Source organism: Emydura macquarii, unplaced genomic scaffold (genome assembly GCF_026122565.2).
Source record: "Emydura macquarii macquarii isolate MOO-44397 ecotype Brisbane River unplaced genomic scaffold, CSIRO-AGI_Emac_v2 contig_1119, whole genome shotgun sequence".
In the NCBI taxonomy this organism is placed as follows: domain Eukaryota; kingdom Metazoa; phylum Chordata; order Testudines; family Chelidae; genus Emydura; species Emydura macquarii.
In genome coordinates, this window is record NW_027131256.1 from 20,677,450 (window position 1) to 20,697,242 (window position 19,793).

General features: G+C 40.5%; 1 protein-coding gene across 2 annotated transcripts in view; it reads right to left on the reverse strand.

Annotated features, from left to right (window-relative positions):
• Window positions 1–451: 451 nt before the first annotated feature.
• Window positions 452–19,793, reverse strand: part of MAEL (maelstrom spermatogenic transposon silencer) — a 29,003-nt gene continuing 9,661 nt past the window's right edge. For both annotated transcript variants that reach the window (XM_067546298.1, XM_067546297.1), the window contains 11 exons: window positions 19,011–19,097; window positions 14,132–14,234; window positions 12,376–12,531; window positions 11,709–11,750; window positions 10,557–10,684; window positions 9,298–9,352; window positions 9,031–9,172; window positions 7,448–7,510; window positions 6,430–6,562; window positions 5,863–5,941; window positions 452–3,891 (listed from right to left, as the gene is read on the reverse strand). In XM_067546298.1, the coding sequence (XP_067402399.1) occupies window positions 3,779–3,891; window positions 5,863–5,941; window positions 6,430–6,562; window positions 7,448–7,510; window positions 9,031–9,172; window positions 9,298–9,352; window positions 10,557–10,684; window positions 11,709–11,750; window positions 12,376–12,531; window positions 14,132–14,234; window positions 19,011–19,097 (1,101 nt within the window). In that variant the 3' untranslated portion in view covers window positions 452–3,778. The remainder of the gene's footprint in view (window positions 3,892–5,862; window positions 5,942–6,429; window positions 6,563–7,447; window positions 7,511–9,030; window positions 9,173–9,297; window positions 9,353–10,556; window positions 10,685–11,708; window positions 11,751–12,375; window positions 12,532–14,131; window positions 14,235–19,010; window positions 19,098–19,793) is intronic.

The following is a 19,793-nucleotide window of genomic DNA, read 5'->3' on the forward strand; positions in this document are numbered from 1 at the left end:
AGAACTGTAGCAATAGGATGGCCGCACCCTATATCCTAAATACAAAATCCTATAAAGTTCAATGGCCTACTAGTGGATGGACATGTATAGAGACTATCATCTTTGCATGCACATTTTGAAACTAGTTAGTTTCATCTGTTTTGGAAAAGTTTTGCCAGTTGTTTCACTGTGCTTCTACAATGTGCCCCATTATCCTTTAGTAGTGTTACAAAGTAACATTTCCACAAACTCAACTAATCAAAGCCTGCTACATCTACACCAAGAGAATGCGAGAAACCATCATACCATGTTATAGTACAGACTGGCTGAGCAGCAAAGACCTCCAGGCCTGAAGTTGAGGGGAAGAATGAAGTGACTCATGGGAACTTGTACTGTTTCTTTCAAAGCTTATTGGTAAGAGTGGGTGGAAAAGTTAAAAATGCATCTGAGTGACATTCAGAGGTTGCCACAATAGAGTATTAACGATTTCTCCCATACCCGGGCAATTTCTCCCATTTACCATACAAGAACATGCTTTCTTTTAAAACAGCAGCCACTTTTATTTCTCCCAAAGTCACCTTGAGTGCTAATATAAGTGCCTATCATACCAATCACTGTAATTACTTTTTAACTAAGCATCATCTTGTCCATCTTCCTAATCCAGCTCAGACAGTAGTAGTTTTTCTGACCGACACCTTTCTCTGGGCAAGCAGAGGGCAGTGTCATACATGACTATGCAACATATTCTGGTAGAGTGAATTTTTTCATACAATCTGAGCTTTATAATATTCATGTAAAAAGAGGGTGATTTTTACCCATTAGTGTCACTGGAGTGAGCCAAGTGACAATCCACTCTAGCATGAGGGCAATGAGTCAGGTCCCACTAAAGTCGTTAATTAAAGGTGGCTTTTGGAAGAGACACACTTAAAGACAGTTTAATGTGTGTAGAAGCTGAACATCCACAGGCTTTTAATGTGTGTAGAAGCTGAACATCCACATGTCCACACAATATTAAGCATATACTTTACACATGGTGAAATGTAACTTTTAAAGCAGTGAGGTTGCATCACTTAAATTCTTCCCAGATGCTATATTCCCTTTGCCTTGTTCTTTACTTCCCCACTACACTTTCATGACAAGATGACTTAAAGTTCATATGGACCTGCTGCTGCTGACAATTACAACAGACTGTGCATGGGCAGTACTGCTCACTGTATGCAATGGTAATCTTCAGCCTTCACTTTTTTAAAAAAAATAAAAAAGCATACTTATAGCAATTTAGTTGACACAACTGCCTTCCTTACCACATAAATGCAAGAGTCAAATTTAAAAGGCTGAAATTTCAAGCTATAGGGAAGCGAGGAAATCAGAGCTCCTGCTGCAATAGAACCCTTCCCTATGTCCCCCTCACATCTATTAACAGGACATTCCCATTACACCACACATGTACAGTAGTAATGCAAAGTGCACTATATCCATCTTAAATGTTAAACACTGTTTAAGACATGCATTTTAATATTTGTATTACAACAGCACTTCATTTTGCTGGACACTACAATAAGTCACTATCTTAAGGAGTTTACAGTTCACTTACATAGGTGTATAAATGTGTACTGTGTAATTTATATACTACTGTAATACAAAGATGCACAGAAGCAGACATGTTGTGGGTCTGAATCTGTTTTTTGTGCAGCTGAAATCTCAGCTATCAAGGCATCTAGATGCCATGCCAATAAACACATTAGTGTTACTTGTTGCTTTATTTTGTGGGCTTGCTATAACTGACACCGTGAACCAAGAACATGTATTGTTTTTAATAAAGAGAAATACACTGTCTTCTGCATGAGCAATATCATCAAAACAAAACATTTTTATTACAACTTTCAATTCTCAAAGTAGCCAAATGATTATCAAAATTTTTGAGTGAATCGGGGAAGAGGGAAGGTGTCTTAAGGTAAGGGTTTGTCTTCATAAAAAAAACATCTGGACCAGCATAACTACAATGATGTAGTCACCATTTCAAGTTTTCTGAATAGAGACAAACCTTTAATGTCACTCAAAGATGACTGGTGTTTTGTTTCTTTCTTCCCCATGATGACATAAAATATTTCCATATTTCACTGCCAAAAGCTGTTTCAAAGGTTTTCTGGTCTCCCTGGTGAAGGGTCATTGCTAAGACTAGAAACCAGGAGACTTGTCAAGTGAAGGAATGGCCTCTGTGGAAAGTGTCATGGGACTCTGGGATCATCCAAGGAAGCTTCATGGGCATACAGGTTGGTCTCTCAGCGGTATGAAGGCAGTTCAGTGATCTGTGTAGTAGAGGGATAGCCTCTGTACAACTGAAGCTAAATTTCCAGATGAAGCAGTACCTATATAGACACTCATACCACATTTATCACTCTGGTATCTGAGCTCCTTATAATGATAAGGATAAGCACATTAAAGATTTCTCAAGTGCCTGATGGAATCAGCTAACATCTGCATTTTGCTTCCTACCAGGGACATAATCCATTTTGTAACATCACAATTAATTGCTATGGAATTAGCACATAATGGCAACTTCAGTTAGAGTAAATTGTGGAGCAGTTCAGACGAACTTAAAGGAAAAAAGAGCTTGTTTATATGTCCATAGGCAACTGCCTCAAAAAAAAGAAGAGAAAAAAGACAACACAGAAGAGACAGACAACTTTTCAGGAAACGGCTAAGACTTATCTCTTTCCCCAGAGACATGGCATCCAATTCTCTAATAAAAATGTGATAAAAAGTGTCCCAGTTTCCACATTCATTCTCATTCTGACAGGTACTCCAAAACACTAATAGCAAGCAGTCAACTCCAGCCCTCGTAGGTGTCTGAAATTGTGCCTGCAGACATGTACAACAGACTAATAGTTTTGGGATTACTTTTTAAAAGAGATGTTATACTATATTGTTAAGAACCCCAAGATTTAAGGAGGAGATGATGATACAGTTTTAACACCAGTATTCACCAGCACAGCTACACAGAATAAAGCCAATACCCCTGTCACATATGCCTGGCATATTTGTAATACCTAACAGAACAGGAACAGCTGGACATGACTCCCACCATATTTTCCCAGTAAGTTTTAGACAAAAAGGAAGATTTTCTACAAACAAGTATTTTAGTCTATTTACTTCCCCAACTCAACTATTTGATCCATCCCCCCCACCCACAAAGAATTTATAGAAATACTAATTTGAGACACTCCCACCCAGTCTTTCAGCACTAGAATGCCTCCCAGCCATGAGTTATTTTATAAGGCTACGTGCAGAGAGGACTGACTTCCAACATCTAACAGAGGGATGGAGGTGGGGAAGAGTCCATGGTGACAGGGAGACCAGAATTACAGAACTAAACCATTCAAATAACTTGTTTAATGCTGTATTAACCACCAGAAGAATGTTTAACATGCAGTTACTGACTATCACCCTCTCTTCCTTGCACTTCTCCTTCCACCATGTAACAAAAGAAAAGCCCAAACAATGCATTTAGTCAAGAGAGCAAGAAGTTGGCAGTGCCCTTCAAAATAAGCAGTTCTATAGAGAAAACCAAGATTTCCTTGTAACTGAAAAAAAATTCCTCTCCAGTCAATGGATTTGTCGTCATTCCAGTTCCAAGGGAACTGTTAAATCATGTCAAGGGAAGAACAACCTATTTTAGGGTTTTGCATACATGGACAGTCAAAGCAACTGCAATGTGGTGAAGTCCCAAACTACAATAGGAATAAGGAAGAGCAGGATGTGCATCTGTCCTGGTAATGTTAGGAGGCAAGGTGGTCTTTCAGCTGCTGGAAGACGTGGACAGTCTGGAGACACTCTCCAGCAAGCGAGTGATTCCTCTTCCCCGCATGGTGCTTGTTCTATATGGTGACGTCACTCCAGAGGGATGTTCACCTGTGAAATTAACCAGTACATTTTGCAAGTCAATCAGCATTTAAAATATTCAGAAATCAAGAGAGCTGCTGTCCTACCTCCCCTTGCTCCAGCTGAAAACTAGTGGGGCTGGACCTTTCAATTGTCCTAACCAAGAGGCAGAATCTTGGACTTTGAAATACTGTCCTCAATGTACGCCAAGTCCATCAAGGATATCCTTCCTTCTGGAAAACGCTCATGACTTGTAGTTTGTGGTCTAAGTGCAAAGGTTGGACTGGGCCAGGTCAGAGAACTGCTATTTTTCCCTGCTGTCTGCCATTTTATGCTCCAGAATCTAAACTTTCGTTTAAAATCCCTCCCTGCCCCAGCCTGGCCTACACTAAGGATTGAACCAATTCTAGTCACTGGTTTGACTGCCCTGACGCAAACCTCAGTGGGTACTGTCTACTCTAGCTTCAATCAGTGGTAAATTGCAACGCTGTAAGTCACAGTTTACCCCATCTATACTAGATATTTGTATCAATGCAGCTACATCACTGGCTGGAAACAGGGTAAATGAGGTACACAAAGCCTAATCCTCTAGCCCTTCTGAATGTAAAGGAAACCAATCTTAAAAGTGTGAACAGAGAGTTGATACAGTGATGTCTGCTTGAGTTTGCAGAGAGCTGAAAGATCAGATCTGAGGAAGGAGAGAACTGCCACTTTCATCACATGTGTAGACCCAAGCTGGAACACACTATGGACAACTATTTTGGTGCTAAAAGGGTTCTTTAGTTTGGTATGGAAACTTAGTTTGATGGAGCCTTTTTGCCCTTCCACTCTTCTATTAGGTATTCAGATGTCTGTACACTTGTATAAAGTTATAAGTTAAGTGTACGTCTTCATCAAGGTAATGTTAAAATTGAGCATTTAAGCACAAGAGTCTGGAAAGGCAAGAGTTAGGTTCTCCTAGCAATGTTAGTCCACCCACACTCCACACAACTATTGAACTTGAAAAGCAGAAACTGGCCTACTGTCTGGTGCTCCAAGCAAACCACTGCCTTCAGTAGGGTTACACAGAGCTAGAGTCAAATTTGGTGCAGTATGTGCCATACGTGTGGGTTAATACTGCCAAGAGTATGTATAACATAGGAAAAGTAGGTTTTTTTTTTTTTTGCGCTTTTCTTTAACTGGTTTAATAAAAGGAACCAAACCATTTTAAAGAAAACACTACTTCATGAGCTAAGTAAATAATGTTTGGTCCAATACCACAACTTGAACTGTAGCAAGATTGTATGTGCAGTAAAACAGATTTTAAATAAAGACTGTTTGAATGGTTTTTCTTACAATCTCTCAGCTACTAGCCTTCACTGAAGACTAGCCATGATCTGACATTTCAGTTACCCTTGTGCAAACATCATACTTCGTGGTTTAAGAAGAGCTGTTTCCCTTGCTCACTTAAGCTCAGAAAACCTGAGCAGATGCAGCTCACATTTTCCATAAAAATAAATGTTATCATTGGTCTCTGACCAACCAATGTTTTAGCCCCAAAAGGAAGGTTTTCAAGGAGTCAAGAGTTATAATGGAAGTGACATTGTAACAAGTCTTACTGAGTTTGTATGTACTGTACTTTTTATAAAAGAAGTGTTGGGAAGACAACCCTGTCCCACACACCCACCAAGAAGTCTTCGCTCATCCCTGGTATATGCTGAGAGAAATGAGGTCTGCAGGAAGCTGAAGATAACAGCACATAAAGAGTGCTGAACACACTGAATTGGAGCAGTCCTTTTTGGCTCTGGGAATTCTTTCCAGTAATATTGGCACTGTCCCATATGGTTATGGTCAGACATTAGGAGTTACATCAAATCCACAACTACATACAAGGGAGATTGTGATGATCATCTGGCCATTTACTGTATCCAGAGATGAGGGGGAGAGAAGACGGACTCTGTCATCTGATAAAGTTTTAACTCTCATTCTTTCCTTTCCCAAATGTGAAAGTCTCAAACTCACCTGTAGAAGAGGCGGCTCCTTGTTTCTGAACTGGAGAACTGAAGTATCTATTACAACCAGGATTCTCAGCTCTCAGTTTCTGTAGCAGAAAAAATTCAAACCCCTCTCAGAACAGACCAGTGTTCTCTTTCACATAGCATCCACCACATCTACTCACAATACCCAAGTGTGTTGGGTAAAGATTCAGGCAAAACATTAATACAGACTATCTGGCTGCCAATCATAGGGTTTAAAACAGATTAACTTTCGCTGCCTATTATTCCAGAAGCAGCATTTCAGCAGGTATAGTTTGGAGGATCTCATGATCAGATCAGAACTTTTGTAGCAAAGGGTTGTGACAAACTTCAGAAAGATGTCTAGCCAGCTAGTGGAGAACTTTCTTGGTTGGCTTTCCCAATACCCTCTGGGCATTATTAACAAGCATGTCAACTGCTGCAAAGTAAATATAGCTAATCTGACACTGGGAGGTCAACTTCACCGCCCCAAGAAGAGACCAAGCCACCTTCAGGATGACAGCAGTCATAGTAGCCAGAAATAATTCAGCACAACATATTCAAAGAAGATGACCTGGAAACGTCCAGCATCCAGTACCACCATCTTGGGATTTATGTGGTTGTTGGAATCATGGTCTTGCAGAGGTAGGTGAGCTGCTGTGAGCGAGACTCCATACACACTTGCCAGAGAGCTACTGATGCAATAACTACATTGAGCAAAGGAAAAAAGTAGTTCTGATAAGAATTCTGTACTGTGTTTCTTATATTCAAAAGGTAGTATAGACCCACCCCTCTTTTCAGTGAGCACACAGAGAAGAAATAGCTGTTAAATACTTTGAGGTGGGTATGTGGAGGGGGAGAGGAGGAAAGGCGAGATATGAGGATTACATCCTAATAACATCCTTTCATCCAGACAAAGGCCAACCTTCTTTAAAAATTATATATGAAGTTACAAGAATCACTTGCCCCCATCACTGAAATGCAATTACCTCAAGGGTGAAACAAGGCAATTGTTTAATGGTGCACAGCATTATTAAATCAGTTTGAATAGGAAGACTGGTGATCTATCCAGTTGTTGGGGAGATAATACAATAATTTAAATGGATATTTGCCTAAATTACCTCTACCCCCCCCCAACCCCCCCAAAGTACAAAACATAGGCCCACGGATGAATTTCCAGAACAGAAATTTGTGCAAAGTCCTCACTAAATTCAATCCCAACACAGGAACTCTAGATGCTATTAAGAAAGCACAGTGAACTCTAATGCAAAAGAAGGCACAATCCTCAATCTGATAATACCTTGGGGCAAGCAGAGTCACCAGAAATCCCCCAAAGCACAGACATTGATACCACAGGGTAACATTATATTACAATCATACTGTTAATATTCAAAACTACAGAAAAAGAACAAGGGACATTAATGAAGAGATACCTACAGCGATAAGGAAGCCATTAGGAAAAGACGACTTGGGAACAACATTCCTCAGAGGAGTTAGAAAAGCCAGGACAGGAGTAAAGAACCCATAAGCAAGAACTGGCTGCAACAGAACAGGGAACCAACATATCAGACACATCCCTTTCATGTACTCACGCAGCTTTCTTGCAGGTTGCTAAAGCGCAGAACAGGATATCATTCTCTTCATGCCACTTGCACCTAAGTGCAGATTGAAATTCTTCTGAGTTCATAATGGAAACAAAACTACACCGCTTAATTGAGATAAATATAATTAATCTAGTTGGATTAGAAGCCTGTTGGCTGATGCTAGCCTCCCTTTCTCTTAATAGCTTTGAATTTAATTAAAAACAGACCTAGAAAACTCTTGGCACACTCTTGGTGCCCAAAAGTAACATAGGTTAAATTTTAAAAAGGGATCATGTCACATAGCTTGGGCCCCTAAATTTTCATTTAGTTTAAGAGATTGTAGTTTTACAAAACCACATAGAAATTTTTTTTCTTAAAATCAAAAAAAGTGGAATTTAAGGAAAGCCATCTACTAGAAGTCCTTTCAATTTCAAAGACTTAAAAGTAGTTTCTGGTAGGACATGCCCCAAATTCTCTCTGCCAGTTTGTGATTTTACAGTCACATGGCTACATTTTTTTTAAAAAGGTGTTTCACTTCCCTGTTGGTGTGTAAAGGACTCACACAAACAGGGGGAAATGACTAAATGATTATATTAAGGGAACAGTGACATTGAGTATACAGAGCGCTGTCAAACACTCTCAATAACTAGACAGATATTTCTCTTTTTCAGTTATAAATTACAGAGTCTTAGTTTTTACTTCTAAGAATAGCAGGTAAAATGTCAAAAGTAAATTGACTGTCATTTTAAACACCCCCCTGCAGCATTTGCAGCCCAGATGTTGCAGCATTGTGCTAGTACATAAGAATCTGAAAGTGACATCATGGAGTTCAGCTTCATTATCCATGATACACATTCAAAAACTGAACATAAAGTGAGAAATATGTTAAAACTGAATCTTAATCATATGCAAGGTGTTTTGCTCTCAGGTATTATCCATGACAACCCTGTTAAATCAATGGATTTTCATAGATATAACAAAAGAACCAGGCTATGATTTCTAATCTAAGCGTCGCTATTAAAAAAACTCAAAAACTGTATTTTGGCATATAGAAATGAATATACAGTCCAGCAGTAAAGTGCAGACATCATACCTGCATTTTAATTAATGGGGTACAAATAAGAGCATCTAAATTGCTATAATTCAGTTGACTATTAATGAAGCAGACGCTCTTCCAAACCTTTTCTTAATGTAATTTTAGTGGGTTTGTGAAATTCACAGAAGCAAAGATATAATCTCAAAATATGAGTACCTCCGAAACACAAGCACATGGAAGTATTACCTCACCCCATCCCTTTCTTCTCGCAAATCAGACTCACAAACCTCTGCTTCATAATCTTCAAACCTATGTTTACACTTGAAAAACAGACATATTGGCTAAGGGCATAATTCTTCCAGTCACATCTGAGCTATGATCCAAGGAAGACCAACCTTAATGATGAGACTAGAATTTTCAACTAACCTAATACTGAAGTATGAAAGGAGTATGTGTGCAGGGCACTGTGGGACAGTTTAAAGCACTTGGTTAATTTACAGTTACCACCATAACATCTTCCCGTTCAGGAAATAGAGGAGAACCAATGCCAGCATACCTAGTGTTACTGGAGTAATCCCACATGAAGACATCCAGCAGGTTGCGCACCCAAGTCTTGGAAGGCTCCTTTAGAAATTTCCGCTGGTACAGTTTCACCACCAGATCTTCCACACTGAGAAGCTCCAGCTGAATCTCAGTGCCTATTATTCAGAGAAGACAGAGTCAGGAAGGAGGAGGGATGGCACTTTGCCAAACACAGGTGGGATAGAGGAGATGCAGCCAAGATACCAAGACTCCTTGCAATCTTAAAAAATTAACTTCTCACCTGCTTCCTTTGCCATCCATTTCAGACACCAGTTGACTCTGTACCAGTCATCAGACTAAAGAGAAAAAAGTTTCACTGTTTCATACTCCAGAATCAACTACAGCTACAGAGTGGAGTTGTCTCCCTCTCTCTCCACCATTCCTAAAGCACATTCTGCAGCTACTTTAATTCTTGCAAAAAGCAACTCTTCCTGAAAGTTCTCCCTGCTTCCTGAAAAGGCCATCACTATAGGTGTTTTCCAGCCACCACCCTATTACCTTTGAGTCCCCTGACACCAGGCCTAATCTTTAAAATTAAGCTGGAGATCCAGGTACCTGCTGAGTATTGTAGGTCACCTATTTGTTCACAAGCCCTTTCCCACATATGCCACAGCCAGGTGTCCAAGGCCCCGTATCTCCTACAGTTTGGCCCGCTAGCATGGATGTACCCAAATCATAATATAACTTTAAAAAAAAAAACCCATCTCAAAAACAGTTTGTTTATTCAACGTGGATGCTGCCAGTCTATGTGAGACACGGTTAAAATACAAAGAGTCACCCAACACAGACAAAAACCCAGCATAAACTGGAACTTAAGAGAAGTTTTAGGGTAAAAGTCAACACTACCATTGCTTTGCCTGGCAACTCAGTGAAGACTGAACAGAAGAAAACAACAGAAGCACAAAGGAAAGAATGCTCAGAGAACAAAATTAAAATCAGATTTTTCCTTAGAGGTTATGATCCTTTAAGAAAAGCAGGACTGTTTAGATAACATGCAGCATGATCACCTTAATCTAAGAGAAGCTGAGACTCCAGTAACAGCAAACAAAAAAGTGGTAAAAGAGGAACAAGGGGAAAAAAAGATTTAGAGGGATATGAAAGACAAATCGCATTTCGGAGAGGACAGGAAAGTAGGAAACTGGTTTGCGGAGCTGGTGCATTCCACAGTCCCCTGCATCCCCACACCCTTCCCTTTAGTCTGTTTTGGTTATTGAAAAATACATCTGGAACTGGAACAAAGGGGTTTAAATCCCCCCTTTTTAAAGAGCACCAAGGAACCAGAGCTCTGTGTTGGGGGAAGTGAAAACAGGACAAAGGTAACGGAGCAAAGAGTAGATAATCCCACTCCCCTGAAGGCTGGCTAAGTTTCACAAGGGAAAGTCTCTCCTCAGTCAGACAAATTTGGTTACAGACTTTGCTTTAAAGGCTTCTATGGACACTACAATAGGACTGTGTATTTTAAAGGACTGCTCTAACTAAGGAGGAGCTGGATTGTTGTACCTTGCAGTACACAGGTGACCATCTGCTGCAGTTTGGCCGAACAAACGAGTAAAGTTCACGTAACAGAACAGGGCAACCAGCACTCGAGAGCTCAAAGCCAGAGATGGGGATCTTGTGAGTGGCATCGCCTAATGCAGGTAAATGAGGAGACAGAAAAATGGGATATGAGCAGTTCATTTCAAATTTTTTTTTTTTTTTTTAAAAGGAAACACACACTCCTTTCTCTATTTCCACTTACCATCTACAACTAAAATCTGCAACATTCATGCACTCACCAGAACTTGACCTTCAACATGTCCCTACTTATTTTCCCAAAAGATCTGGGATGTTCTGAGGTGGAACCCTACACTGCTTTAAAGAGAGAGTTACTCAAGTATTTTGATAAAGGGAAGCAACAGCTGTATCAGTTAGGTGTGTGTGTATGGACAGGAAGTCTACTAAATGGAATCTATAAACACAGTTCAAATTGCGATACAAGGGAAAGATGAAAAAACAAAGCAATTCAAGACAAAATAGTACAAAGGGCCAAACGACAGGATTGTAGGAATGCTTTAACTTGTTGAATATCAATGCTGCCTAGAGAAGTATTAGCTTTGTATTTCTAGAGGTTCCTCTTTAATAATGTTACTTTATAATAGCACCTTCCACTTTGGAAAAAACAAGATTCCAGTGTATTTTTTTTTTACAAGCTATGTAACACACAAAGGAGACACTTTAGCCATCACTGAAAGGCAGCCACCTCAGAGATGGAAATGGCAGCTGTGAAACATCACACACTGAAGTTATACAGCAGTTTAGGACAAAAATACTGGAGCTAACTGGAATTTCATGTAGGAGGGCAGATCACAGCCAACAGAACATGATTATCCACAATGGATGTTTGGGTAAGACACCATTATTAGTGAAAAGTGTTAGGGGTTCTTTAATGACCAGTCAGTCAGAAAGAAGAGCTTCTGCTCTACGAAAGACACAGCAGTATGAAATCTTGCAGCACGTTTGCTCTAGTGGCCATTTCCCTCTTGGATGCAAGATGCAGTTCCTAGTAAAAAAATCACTTCTCACAAGCAAGGCAAATGTTTAAAGGTCTGATGTACACCAGGCCAGTGAAACTGCCAATCCCTGCATCCCACCCCTTTTCTTCTCAATACTCACTTGCTGCTTGACAATGAAACCGAAAGCCACGTGGCACCTCTCCTGCAAGAGGGCAGACAGATAACACACATTATCAAGCAAGAAGCAGGTACATGAACTCTAAATAATGAGCTACACCTCGCTGTGCTATAGTTAACAGCTTTATCTACCATCATGTATTCTTGTACACCTGGCATAAGTTTTTAAAATAAGTGGACATTCATTTTCTTAGCTATAGTCATCTGCATAAACCCTGCACAACACTTTCACAACCTGTTGCACACCTGTGTTTAGGCCCCTACCTAAGCAAATACATGTTACTATTAAATCCAATGCACACAAGTGTGCAGCATCCCACCTATACAGTCATTAATTTTCTTCCTACTGATGGCTAGACAGCTTTGTAAAGGATTTTATTTCAGCTACTTTCTCACAAGATATGTTTTATCCTCCAAGATTTCACTCAGTCCTGATGCCAAAGGCTAACTTTTTGCAGACTTTAGTAGAAGGCAGCATTAACGTGCACTTATACTGTTGCTATCTACCTAAAATGCTGAGCCTCTGGAAACAGGACACGATTTTATGCTAGAAACCTGAACTGGGCTGGGAGATGTGGGATTAGAAGGCTGTCATCCTTCCACACTAACTAAAATTATGAGTTTCCTCCCCTCCTTTCCTTAAGGCTCACCAGGATCTACAAAGCGATGGAAGTCTGCTATTATGCCATCCTGTAATGAGTATTTGACACAGCCAATCTCACAAGGTAGGAAGCGCTGCTCACAGTGAGACGGCAGCTCTCCATGACTGAAAATGTTCAGGAAGTAGAAGATGTTCCCAAGCACAGCTGGAAGGAGAAATTTGCAGAGGTCACTAGAGGAGAGAGCAAGCAAGCCTTATTACATCTAGTGAGCATTATTATTTATACTGCAGTGGAATTGGTAGGCCCCAATGGAAGATCAAGGGCCCACTATGTTAGGCCATACAGCTGAGTTGGGCAGCAATTGGATGAAACATACAAATGGGGAGAGGTATGTGGGAGGACAAGGTAACTGTAAAATGGATACTTTTGCATAAGTCAGGAGACTCTGTGGTCCCAGTTCACCTACAAGCTTAATCCCAGATGGTACTTTTTGTAAGTATCACAGCTCAGGTTAACAAGAATGCCAGGGGCATGGAATTCATCAACTACCACCACTCACACCTCCCTCCAATAAAGCTGTCCACCATTTTGTCTCTAAAGTAGGGATGCGAAATGTTACAGATATCAGGAACTCTTAAACAGCACATTGAGCTTCAGCCAAATCCAGCAGGCAGAAGACTGAAACAAGGATACAGTACTTTTACACTGTGGAGGGGCTGAAAAGAATCAAAGAGCCCCAGCGAGAGCTCACCTCTGTAAAAAAAAAAAAAACAGAGCAAGAACACGTGACAGGTTATGTATGATAAAAACAAGAAACAATACTCATGGACTTCGCACAGCAACAGCTCCAAACTACTAAAATATTGACTTAAGATGTATTCTAGCTTCTGTCAGTGAAAAATATATAGGTAGTTGTGATTTAAATGTAGGTGAAGGTTATTCCTACACTCCCAGCCTAGCCCATTCCCTCTTCAATAAGACTCACTTGGTGCTTGCATTAGTTTTATATATCTGGGTTGGTGGTTTGACTGTTTATAGTATTCTGTAAGTGCTACTATATATTATATTAGGGCTTCTCAAATGCATGGTGAAGCACATTGTGGCAGTGCTCTAAGAGTTTCCTCTGCTGCTAGTCAATGCCAATCAAAGCATCAGTTTTACAGAGAAATGCAGATGGGAAGAGATTGGCTTCTCAGAGTTCTATTTAATAAGATAGTAGCCAGCCAAAGTGCAAGTACAACACTGACTGAAACAATAGCTTTCTCCTCCACCAGATTGTCTTGTTATTTAGTGTCTACTGTTCTGAGCTTACACTCTGCCATCTAAAAACTCCCACCCTGTTATAGTTAACATAAGCGCACACGTATCCAAAGCCTGGACTAGGCCTTTTACGTTCCTAATGAAATGGAAATTACAATAAAAATGCTTTCCTGAAATAGTTCACTTTGGTTTATTTACAATCCATGCACAGACATTAAGGACCATATTCTGTCCTCAAATATATACATGCAACTCCCATTAAGTTTAAAAGGAGTCACTGCCACACACCCGTGGGCAGAAACTGCCCCCAAACATTATGAACTACCTTTCTATTATAAAATCCTTTGTTATTGTAGGACAATTTACAGTATTCATTTTTACTAAGTTTGTTTTTATCAGACTTATTAAATATATTCAGATCTGAATTAAACGTGAATTTCCCACTATCCCCAGCTAAGGCATATAAGCCAGATGTAGCAATCCTGCTCCTTATAGAAGTCATCCACAAGATCTTTAGGATTAAGCTGCTTTACAAATACTCTACCCTGATCACTCTTCCAGGAAAGACTGGTGGCATCTGGAAAAGAAGCACTTCTCTGTATCTGCGTGGGCCGAGCTGCAGGAACCGGAGAAATCTGATTGGGAGGCTGGAGAAGACAAAATAGCATTAAATCTATAGTCAATCAACTCTGCTCCTCCTAAGTGAGAGAAGGACCATACTATAGCTCCTCCCTTGTCCTCTATAAATGGACTGCAACACTGCCTTTTAAACTTATCTAACCACAGACTGCAGTACGCAGGCAGAACCTGCAGATTACGAGCAGGCATGTTTTCTCATCTTACACAACGGAATGCCACTCAGATATTAGGGTGGTATCTAGAAGAGAAGCACTTCTCTGCATCTGCATGAGCAGTGCTGCAGGAGCCGGAGAAATCTGATTGGGAGGATGGCGATTTACCAATTTACCAAAAATGGAAAGAACTATAGCCACGCCTTTGAATTAATAAAGAACATCCACAGAAGGGCACTTTCTCCATGTTTAGATTTGTCACACAGAAAGAAGCCATCATCTCCCAAGCCTACTGACTTTCATCTCTTTCCCTTGAATGTCACTCACACAGGTTTCCATTTTTTTTTGTAACTGAAAAACCAGTGAAGAGCAGGCTGAAGACAACTTTTTTCACATCAAGTTTATTAGCCATTATTGCACAATATTTCAGAAGTTAGAATTACAGGGTAAGCAGGGAAGTAATTTTCACTTATTGCTTCTGTGAAGAGATCATCATGCAGGATTTGCAATCTCGGGTCTTGTCTCTCCAGCACAAGTCACGGAAACATTTTCATTGCTCTTTGGGTTTTTTACCCTCTGATGCACCTTTAGGCTGGCCTGACAGCTCAGTCCCCCAGATGATGCTCTAACTTTAAGAGATTCAGAGGCCCCAGAACATTTAAACTAGCTCCTTTTAAAACCCGGAAGCAAGAGCACCCCAAACTTCAATTATATGTAAGAGACCTACATACTTCTCTCTTACCCCAACCATCTTTTCTTAAAAAAAAACAAAAACAAAAACAAAACAAAACAAAAAAACAAAAAACGTGAGTACAGAGGAAGTCAACCTTCTTAGAACATGTAATGGACAATGTAGAAGTGAGTGCTCACTGTGTGAACGAAGGACACATTATATTACTGTCTGAACCGCTTAAAGTCTGAAGCGTACAAGCATAGCAATATTGCTGGAGAAGCAGAATTACAAGGTAAGATATTATTTAATGTTGATTCCCAACCCTGAAGAGGAGGTAAGTTCAAGGGATGTCCTGAAATAGTAAGTATAAAATGAACATGACCAGAATGTATACCAGTGAAGAACTCCAAAAATTGGTCAACTTTAATAAAGACATCCCAAAAAAAAAAAAAAAGAAATGACAGGCAATGGAACTGTTTGGAACCTCCTTACTTTAGGAACAGGTTCAGTACGACTGAACAGAAATTTCCTCCCCACAACTCTGAGATGAGCAATGAGTAAAACAAAGAGTTAAGTACATCTAATGAAGGGTTTCATTTTGCCCCAAGTAAAGTTGCTCAGAATCTTTGAAGTTAAGCATGCCAAAAAGGGCCTCACTGGGATAGGGTTGCATGCGTGGGAAGGATATAGGCAGGATGAAGGTGGAACTTAGCCTCTTGGACAAAAAACTTGTCAGAAGATTCTGTATCACACTACGGCTTTGTAAAATAGAATACAAAGGTGGACTGGTCATTAAAACCTGAAAGCACCCTAGGAGCAGAGATAAACATTGCCAGGAAATGTACTTCCACAAAACTTCTGTCCTCAAGTACTGAAAGGCTCAAAAGGAACTTTAACTTTCTCAGAATCACATTTGTTACATGACACCAAAAGCTCTTCAACAGGGTGTGATGCTGGCAGGCCAGATGCCAGCTCTTGCCCAGATGGCAGGCATTAGCTAACATCTGACAACCTCATAGCTGGAGACCAGACCGGGTCACCTGTACATTACTTTTGCTCAAAATAGGTACTAGTCTTATAAGAAGGTATTTAGCGTTTAGACTCTATGAAATATTTGTAAGTTGCTGCATGCATTAGTCTCACTTGTAATGTCTGTATTCCATTCCATAAGAAATTATGTATGTTTTGCTATATAGCTTTGAAAATGTTTGCTCTGAACTTGTGAACTCAGGCCTAGGAATTATCCTCCCTCCCACCCAGGACTATAAAAATCAGTTGGGTCTTCAAGGACCTTCACAATACAAAGGATTTGTTAACTGCCCTATCGCACCTGGAAACGCTACATTCAAAGAAGCTCATCCTGTGAGCCTGGAAGCTTAATGAGGGAAATAAAACAAAGCCACAGGAAAATTTTCCATCTTTTTGTCTGTTTGAACTCTGAAGAGCCAGAGATCCCCAGGTGTTGCTTCCTGATTCTGTCCTGAAAGACGCTTTGAGTTGGCAGATCACTAGGACCCAGTCACTCTTAAGATTTAGATGATAAGTCATTTGTATGTATGCTTGCTTGCTTTAACCTGTAAATAAAACTTTCTTATTGATTCTTCCTAGCTAACAAACCTTTATATAGTGTTTTATAGGATTGGCGACACGGATGGTCTTTGGTGTAAGATCTAGAGTACCAATTGATCTGGGCAGTGGGGGGATGTGTCCGTGTAAATGACTGGTCTCTTGGCATTGGAAGCAACCTGAACGTGGAGTGATTCTTGGTATACGTTTGCAATTAGTGATAAATTGTGTTTGTGTGGGTGGTAAGATAGATTGGAAAAGTCTAAGAAGACTGTCTGTGACTCCCTGGTAAGACTGTTACAGTGATCCAGGAGTTCATGTGTGTCACTGGGTTGGTGAAATTGAATTATAAAACACACCACCCATTTGGGATGTCTGCCGAGGTAGGCAGTCACAATCGTGAGCCACTCCAGATAGTAAGATACAGGGGTTTCCAAAGGTCAAGCCTCACATGCAAGTGACAAAGAACAGGCTGTAGAGACACTGTCGTGTCTTTGACAAGGACATCTGTTCATGAAAAGTAGTTGAACGATGACTTAAGGAAGTAATTGGACAGCTCTCATGCAGAGCAAGTAAAGGGGCTTATGGGCCCGTGTGCTACATATACCAGATCTCTGCTATTTGCAGAGAGAAGGTCATCGAGGATGGAGTGATTAGGCCACTTGCTTAAAGACTTGCTTGCCTACACCTTGACAGGAGCCAAGTTGTCCGAAAGAATGCCTCTAGGTATGGATAGATAGATGGAACAAGTTGCCTGATGACCCTTTGCTAGACTCAGCCTACTGGTATCAGTTTGGGCCACCTGTAGCAAAGCTGAGAACCAATCCCATGTAAATTGTAAGAAGCTAACGGAATCTTCCAAAACGTTTGTCTCCTGAATGATACCAGGATCTCTGACTCCAAGAGTAGCCAACATATAGACACAGACACTTCTATTTCCCGAGAATAAATGTGTCCCATGTTAACTGTCTTTTCTGCTATGACCAGGAGACTGGAGAGCTGTAGTTCAAGTTAAAGAGCACTCCATTTCTAGAAGATGACACTGGAAGAGTTCTGATCTATCACACCATGATCCAGAGACCAACTGTGACGAGCTGCAAAGAACTGACTCAATCTTACTACAGTTGCATACCTCTTCCTGCCAGGTAAGTGGCAACTAGGAATGTTTTGTAGGACAGATCCCATTTCCACAGCTGCAAGATCTCTCAATGTAGGAAGCATGACCCATGTCTCCTTACCTAATGAAATAACAGGTTATGACAGTTTCTTCAATCACTACCCTTTGGCAATACCAGGAGTCTGGCACTAATCAGTGTTTTCAGAATCACTAATGCATACCGGTGTTCTGGATAACTACTCTTCCAAGGGTAAGACACATGTCCTATTAAGAATTTAAGGGTATAGTCCACCTCATAATTGGAACCCAGCTGTGAGTTTCACTTTATGGACAATATTGTATTTACTGGTGTACTTGCATGGAACATCAAGCAGGGTTCTGCTTTGTTTTTCGTTCTGACCCACTTAGAGAAATTTTGTGCTGCCAATTTAAAATGGAAACAGATAAGGTCTTTGGGGTATAGATTTTGTCTTCTTGCATAAATATAAAGTGCCACAATAAAAAGATGTTACTTGGCAGTGCTAAGAAGATCATTATGTTCTGAAATGGACAATAGTCTACATGCAGAGGTTGTCCCAGTTGAACTTAAACTGGTTTATTTAATTTGGTGTAACTTGTCTCTTATGTTGGTTTAAGTTTATGTATTGCTGTAAATGTAACAATGCAAGCTAAACTGACATAAGCCAACTTTAAACTAAAACAATTTAGTGTCCACACAGAGTTGACCTGGTTTAACTAAACTGCTATGAAATCACACCTTTAGTTAAACTGGAACTTTGTATTTAGACCAACAGACCTTACAGTTACCACCTCAAATGCCTGTGACCTCCAGACTGCAGAACTGTCACAGCAAAAGTAGTAACATTTCTTGTTAACATGATAGCCCTAATTAGAGTTATGCTTCAGCCACAAACCCAGAGTAAGGCAGACTCTGGAGGAAAAGCCCAAAGCGTGGCAGAATACTGAAATGGAGGCTCTCTCCTTTGTTTCTAACTTGTAGTTGTAGGGTGAAGGTAAAGCCGATCAGCTACAGGTTTATACTGTTGGTAAATTCAAGACATTTCTGGACAAACAAGGAAGATAATTACAAATTAATATTATAGCCATGATTATTTCTAAACAAAAAGAAGGAGAAGGGGCAGAAGACAGGCTTCTCATAAGTTCTCAGGGTGGTTCTCAGTGTCTCAATTTTTGACCAATCCCTGCAACTGTTGTGTTACTCTTCTTATTCAGCCCACCGCAAATTCCAGGTTTCTTCCTCTACCTTCCCATTTACCTGTTTCCCTGATGCCTGTGCAGATTTCTCTGCTCTCCATCTACGAGCCATCTCTGAATATTTTTCCTTTTCATCCTCAGTCAGCAACTGGAAGTAAAATGAAGAGTTATGTAAGTTATTTTCCTTTTCGTAAGACAGACTTGCTCCAGAACCCAGCAAGCTCTTATGAGACTAACTAGTTTTCTGCTTAAAGTGGGTGAGATAAAGCAGCTAAAGAACTGGACTGAGCCAGCACTGGCTGATACAGCATATTAAAAACCATGAGGACCAGTTGGGCAAGTGAATTTCTTGGTAGAGATTGTTGGGGTTCTCTTTTAATATTCAAGTGTGCATTGGAGGGAGGGGAGGGAGATATTATGCACCTGTTAATAAAACTGCAAGACTAAGGGCCAAAATCAGGTTAATGCACATTTTAACATACAGATCTTGTGCTATTAGCCACACCCTAGGGCAGAGGTTCGCGGGGTGGGTGGGTGGGGAGGAGGAGACGATGATGACACACAAGACACACATGGAATGTATCCTGGGGGGGAGGGGAGGAAGAAGCCACTTTGCCTTCAGAGCTGGCGGGCCGGACAATAGCTGCTGGCCAGGCACCCAGCTCTGAAGGCAGCCAGCGGAGAAGTAAGGTTGGCATCTGCTCGGCCTTCAGAGCTGGTCAAGGGCGTATGTACTTATGGGGCGGAAATGGGTGGTGGTACAGAACTACAGGGTGTGAATGATCAAATAAGTTTGAGAACCACTGCTCTAAGGTAAATAAATAAAATATTAACAATATAATTC